Source organism: Cynocephalus volans, chromosome 2 (assembly GCF_027409185.1).
Source record: "Cynocephalus volans isolate mCynVol1 chromosome 2, mCynVol1.pri, whole genome shotgun sequence".
NCBI lineage: Eukaryota > Metazoa > Chordata > Mammalia > Dermoptera > Cynocephalidae > Cynocephalus > Cynocephalus volans.
This window is the reverse complement of record NC_084461.1, coordinates 189,146,209-189,152,937: the sequence shown is the minus strand read 5'-3', so window position 1 is coordinate 189,152,937 and position 6,729 is coordinate 189,146,209. Positions and strand designations below refer to the sequence as shown.

Here is a 6,729-nt window from a genome sequence, read left to right as displayed (position 1 = left end):
TGTGGCACACGTGTTGGCTCACAGGTTCATGTATTCCAGTTTGTTCAGCTGTGGTATTCACCGCCCCACCCCCAGCAGCTTTCTCATCCCTGGCCCCCGAGTTTTGGCTCACATCTTCACACACCCAACCTGCCTCTTCTGCTTAAGGACCTCTTACCTATCAAGATTCAGCGCAAATCCCTTCTTCTGGGGAAGTCTTCCATGAAAACACTTGCCTTCCTTAGCTGTTGTCACACAGTCTTCAGTTCAAGGACAACAAAGCACTTCAGACCAAGATCAACTGGATGTGGTGAAATCCTGATATATATGGCTCCATGTGGCTCAGCCTCAATGAAGCATTAACTGAAATCTAACTCTCCACCTAGATTTCTGCCTGACAGGCTGTATGCACTCTTTTCTCTCTTCCACGTTTCTTTCCATCTGTTTCCTCTCTCTTACATACGTCTTTCTTCTGATAAAAGCCTCCTTTTCAGGGCCCGGCCCATGGCTCGCTCGGGAGAGTGTGGTGCTCATAATAGTAAGGCCATGGGTTTGGATCCCATATAGGGATGGCGGGTTAGCTCACTTGGGAGAGTGTGGTGCTGACAACACCAAGTCAAGGGTTAAGATCCCCTTACCGGTCATCTTTAAAAAAAAAAAAAAAAAAAAAAAGCCTCCATTTCTCTGGGCCCAACTTTCTGTCTTGTTCTCCATTGCCCCTTGTCTATGAATTCATTGCCAGGATCGGAGCTAGCAAGAGCAAAGTATCCTTAGAAAGCAGAAGACTGAAGCAGGGGGAGAAACTAAGCAAGCAAAATATGTAACTTCTGTCTAGCATGCTGCAGAGAGAGGGACATGAACACTTTGGCATGAATAAATGTCCTCTCACAGTGCTGAGACCACCCCGAGTCACTTCAATTCCTCTAAGAAGATATTCAAATTCATAGCTTCAAAATATTCTCAAAGATTTCATTGTTAGGACCCAATTATATGTTTTCAGTTTGAAAAAAATCTAAAAAAAAAAAAAAAAAAAAAAAAAATGAAAAAAATCTAGCTTCACCTGCTTTCTTAAAAAGGTGGTAACTGAGGTCTCCTTCAGGGTCACTGAGTGGTGAGATTTTAGATATTTGGTTGTTTAATTCCATTCTGGGACACTGACTCTATCCAATGGCAGAGTTTTTCTTTTGTCTGTTTTTTGTTTGCAAACAATGGAGCTAGGTAGAGAATTCAAAGTGTCATTTAAACGGGAAAACATTCTCTATCACAGGTAGGAGGAAAAATGTGGTCAGCCCTGTGCCCAGCCGCCCTCCTTGTTTGCACACACAGAGACCTGTGACACGAAGCTGGCTCAACATACCCCACATGCAGCCAGGCCCACATGGCCGACATTGCACATGGGGCCTGACCCTCTGAGAGGCAGTTGGGGTTATTCCCGAAATTAGTCATCTTCTGAAATAGAATCATCAGGGGAAATTCATGTCCTTTCTTCAGAGCAGAGCAAACTCTCCTTGGTTGGGTGGGGCTCCATTCTCCTCCTTTTCCAGCACCTCTCAGGAAGCCCCTTAGAGATCCTAAAACATCTATGCCTCAGAGTAGAAAGAGCTCTGGAGCCTTCCGAATTTAGGTTTGAATTCACACTGACTAGCTGTGTCATTATAGGAAAGTCATGTAACCTCTTTGAACCTCAGTCTCCTCATCTCTAAAATGGGCAGGAAAAAAGTATCTGCCAATTGTTATAAAGATTCAAAATAATGTACGAACAGTTCCTGGCACTTAGTATGTATGAAATATCCAGTAGCTCTTATTGTTCCATCCAGGTGGTGTCCCCTCAGCCCTGCTGATGGGGTGAGGGAAGTCTAGCCATTCTCCTCACCCTCCCTTCTCAAAGTGGGGATCCCAGAACAAGCAGCATCACCTGCAGTTGTGTTGGAAAGGCAGACCTACCCAATAACACTCTGCATTTTAACCAGATCCCCAGAGTAATTCCTTTGCACATTAAAGAAGCACAGCAGTCTTAGCTGGTCCAAGCTGGCCCTCGGCCCCGATGAGGCCCCCACAGGCCTGTACCCCAATTTAAGCATAGTTTCCTCCCCTTTAGTTGGCCCTCACCTGTCTCCAGCCCCATATGAATAACTGGCAGGCGCTGCAGGTTTATTATACACCATGCGTCATCTCATTTAATCCTCAATCAACTCTGGGAGAAAGTACTGTTCTCTCCATTTTTCAAATGAGAAAACCAAGGCTAAGAGATGGACGATCACTTCCCAAGGTGGCTCAGCTAGTCTGTAATGAAGCCAGGATTCAAACCCATTTGAATCTGGGCCATTTGAATCCAAACCACAGCTCTGCTGAGGATTCTCTCCTTGGCCACCCCAGCCAGGTTCCTCTGAGCCCTGTCCACAACTAGGCCTCAGCCTTGGCCTGCAAAAGCTGGAGACTCTCAGCATAAATGATTTAGATCACACCACAACCCCACCACTTGAAAAGACTTGAACAAACACTAACATAGTTTCTAACAGCTCAAGGCCACCTCCCTAGGGTGACCCTAGGCCCCCTTAAAGTGCCTGCCTGAGAAAGTTCAGAGCTGCCAAAAGAAGTTACTGTTTTTTCCAGACAACACCTAAGATACGGCCCCTGTCTTCCTGCCTCTGGGAGGGCAGGAGCCTAACTTCAGCAAGCGCCAGTTAGCAAACCAAGATGGGTTTCACATGGACAAAGCCCCCTTCCTGCTTTTTACAAATTTCCACATCCCTGACTCTGTCAAGCCCCCATCCCTGCCACCCACCCCGTTCTCCTTGAAAATGCCCAGTCACCTCCGCACAAATCAAAGTTGAGTTCAATGTATTACTGATTAACACCTGTCCTTACCACTTCCACTAGTGTCTGCCTTTATTTTCGAAAACTCTTAAGCACTGTGTTATCCATCTAATGCTGATGTGATAGAAAATTCCCAGAAGCCATTTCTCTGCTCAGTCAACTTGATTAAAACAAACTCTGTGCCAGACTACTTGTCCAACAGATTATCACTTAGGTTTGGGCCCCAGGTTGCTGGAGTCTGGGACTCTGTCCACTCTGACGCTCACACATATTGGTGATGTCTGTACCCCTGTGGCAGCACGGAGGGCTGGGTGGGTATAAATGCTGATCTGGATGGTCTGGGAGACACTCGGGCAGTGCTGCAGCCCTGGACTCGGTGACTGCAAAGAGGCAAGCACCGCCACAACCTGGCACCCCCTCAGCAGCCCTGGGGAACTCTAAAACCCTGTGTGTTGACCATCCCTAGACAACCACTCCAAGACTGGGAACATGTGGCAGAGAACTCTGGAGCCTGATCTTTTGGCGTCACTCCCAACTGCAGCCTTGAAGGGGGCCCACCCAGGCAAGTTGCCTGGAATTCAGCCTCTGTAGGATTATTCTGGAATTATCTGACAGTATTAGAAATCAGGGTTTGGGATGCACAGGCAGCCTGTGGAAGCCAAGACCACACGTGGCTGTAGGGAGAATGAAGAGGGAGAACTTGGAGCAGGAGGAAGCCCCCTCCCGAGATGGCGTCCTTGGTGGCACCCTGTGAAGTTTTGATAGTCACATGATTGCTGGGGAGGGCTTGACCATGCAGAAACCCAGCCCGAGGCTTGCCAAGAGGGGAGTAGGGGAACATGCGTTCAGGTGCTTTGGGACACATAGTACTGTGAGAAATAAAATGGTAGTATGTATGATTATGTTTAGTTCCCTTTCCCAAGACGGGTCCAGTCATGTAGGGATGGCGATCCACAAATAAAACTGGTCAGGCACAATCATCACCAGACCAAGCTTGTTCACACTTGATCGTGCGCCCACAGCCCACAGCGATTTACATGCTGCAGAAGCACAATGCTGGGGTCGCCATGTTAGTCACCGCGTTTGGCCAACCAGAAAGGCCACCTGTTTGCTGAAGAAGGAGAAAAAAAAGATTAGGACCAGGTTAGATTTCCTTTTTTTATTTTTGGCAGCTGGCCTATATGAGGATCTGAATCCTTCACTTTGGTGTTATCAGTACCACGCTCCCCCAAGTGAGCTCACCAGCCAGCCATAGATTTCCTTTTATTCTTTGGATCTTTTGCTCATATCTTCTTAAGCCCCTGCCTCCCTTCCTTTTTTTATTTTGCAGGTGGTTCATTTGGAGTGCCCTGTAATGTTAGGGAACTTTAAAATGGCTCTAATCCTCCTTTGTCCTGGTGAACTTTGGAGAGTGGAAGGATCTTTTTAAAACAAAGCATGTAGCGTCACACCCTACTCAAACTCACCACTTTGCCACACTGAGAATCAACACCAATAGGCCCCACGTGACACAGCACCTGCCCAGCCTTCCCAGATGCACCTCCTACCCTCTCTCCTGCTCCCTCACCCACTGGGCTGCTCCCCAGGGCCTTGGCATTTGCAGCTCCTTCTTCTAGAAGCAATCTTGCCCTTTCCTCTCGTCATTCAGGTCTTGGCTCAAATGCCTCTTCCAGAATGAGTCCTCCTCTGTGCTCCCAGTCCCCCAAGCCCCAGCAGTGTCTGCCATATCACCTACCATGGTCTTCGGGACACTTACTGCTCTCCCCACTTGAGATACAAACTCCACAGGACAGCAATTTGACCTTTTCTGTTCACCTGCACATTCCCGAAGGCCTAGACAAGTGCCAGGCCCAGAGCTGGGGCTCATCAGTAGTGACAAGCAGAATTATTTAACCGAGTTGGAGACCCTGACTGAGGGGCTGCTGGAGGCCTCATCTCAGCTGTGCGCCATTCTGCAGGCAGCGTGCTGGCCAGCGCATGCAGCAGAGCATGTGAGGGAGACACAGGCTGCCCCACGGCTTCTATTTTCATCTCTGCAGCTGCACTGACCAAGCAAGATTAACCTCAGAGGCCATGAAAGACATTATTAGGGTCATGTGATCTGCCAGGCCACGACCACTTCCTTTTTTAAAAACCTCTCCTCCCAAGAAAAAAAAACAAAAAAACCCTCCTCCTTCCTGAGGCCCAAAGCAGAAGCAAGAACTCTGGTCACTAGAATCCTGCCAGAGTTTGCAAAAGGTTGCCTGCGTGGCTGGCCTTGTGGTGGCAATGAGTTTGGGCTTTTGAATTTTGCTTCCTTGAGCAATGGGCAGCCTCTCAAGTGTGGTGGAGCAGGCTGCCTCCCGAGACCACTGGGCAAGTGAACCTGAGGAGCCCTTTTGCAAGCTCCCTGTCCGTAACCTGCAGAGGTAGGCTCCTGGATGCTGCAGGTGGGCTCTCTCAGGGACAAGTCTGCAAAGCAGCAGGCCAGGGGGATAGGCCCTGCCTCTGTGGTCTGAACTGAAATGGGCTTGAGCCACATTACTGCAAATTATGAGATTAGCAGGCTGACTCCTAATGGCCACCGATGGCTTATCTCCACGAGCCGCCTGGGCTCAGGGGACACCCACTTCTCAAGGAACTCATATCTCAAGAAAGTAAATGTTTCCACCTCCCTCAGAGAATACTGCCCTCCAAACCACAGAGGCTACTGCCCACTGTCTCCCCTCCCACACCATTCTGTGAATGCAGAGCAGAAGGGGGGTGGGAGTTGTAGGGGGCCTCGCACACCACAATGCCATGGTGCCTTTGGTGACGTTTATATGAGTGATGACTAGGGCCTACCAGAAGTCGTGCCATGCATGCCCCAGGCATATAGAACCCTGTGGGGACAGCAGTGTGAGGAGAGAACCGACTCCTGAGATTCACGGGCTGAGGGGAGCCTTCGTTCTCCATTCCTTCTGTATCACAGAAAGAAAGTCCACAAAATCTCTGAGAAGTATTTTTTTATTCTTTTGTATTCCCAAAGCCCTTTTCCAAAACAACATTTAAATTAGTGTTCTGTGTTGACATTCAAAATAAGAAAATCAGATGCAGTGGCTTCAGCGTTTTGGTTTCTTTCCATTGTCCCAGGAGCTCTCTGGCCCTGTTCTCCAGGCTGCAGGGAGCAGCAGGCCCCGTCTCTGCTGCAAGCACAGCACACTGCCTCAGCAGGGCTCCTTAAATGTGTCCAGATTCCCACAGCTAGGGAGAGGGGGACAAGAGGGGCCCAGTGGCACCGAGAGACTGAAGACCAGCTTCAGGGTTCTGTACCGAAACCCGCTCCGCTCCTTTCTTTGCCTGAAACAGAAACTCAAGGCTTCTTGGGAAAATGTCTTCTGTGGGTACCCAAAAAGGTTAAATTCGCCATGATTGTCCTAGGATAGGGCTGCTGTGCAGGGTGCAAGAACACACATCCCAGACCTTCCAAAGTGCATCATTTACAGTTCTGGGTGTGGTTGGCCCAACAGGGACATCCAGCTCTTACAGTCTTGCAGGTCTAAGCGCGATGCTTCAGCTCCATCTTGGCCACTGTTGCCCGGTGCACCTCATCGGGGCCATCAGCAAAGCGCAGTGCTCGGGCCGAGGCAAAGAACTGAGCCAGGGGGTAATCGCTGCTCAGGCCTGCTGCTCCGAAGGCCTGGCAGACACAGGACGGGAAGGAGAGGAGGCCCTGGGTAAGTCTCTGAGAGCCCCAAAATATGAGCCTGCTCATAACAGCTATCTTTCTGGGGATATCCCCTACTGACACCTATGCGGTATGAGAACTAACGTTCCAGGATGCCAGATTCACCAAGCCCACTCTGCAAGGTGGCTTCTGCCACTGGGAAAGCACTACGTTAGGGTCAGCTGTTAGGATTTGAGAAGGAGATGTCCCTGCATGGTTAGGAGGCTGGGCTCTGGTGTTATGAAGAC

The 6,729-nt window shown here is 49.4% G+C and overlaps 1 protein-coding gene across 6 annotated transcripts in view; it reads right to left on the bottom strand.

The window, feature by feature from the left end:
• Nucleotides 1-5,765: 5,765 nt before the first annotated feature.
• The window catches only part of ACAD10 (acyl-CoA dehydrogenase family member 10), a 48,699-nt gene continuing 47,735 nt past the window's right edge, over nucleotides 5,766-6,729 (bottom strand). For all 6 annotated transcript variants that reach the window (XM_063085814.1, XM_063085813.1, XM_063085816.1 and 3 more), the window contains one exon: nucleotides 5,766-6,454. In XM_063085814.1, coding sequence (XP_062941884.1) covers nucleotides 6,314-6,454 — 141 coding nt within the window. In that variant the 3' untranslated portion in view covers nucleotides 5,766-6,313. The remainder of the gene's footprint in view (nucleotides 6,455-6,729) is intronic.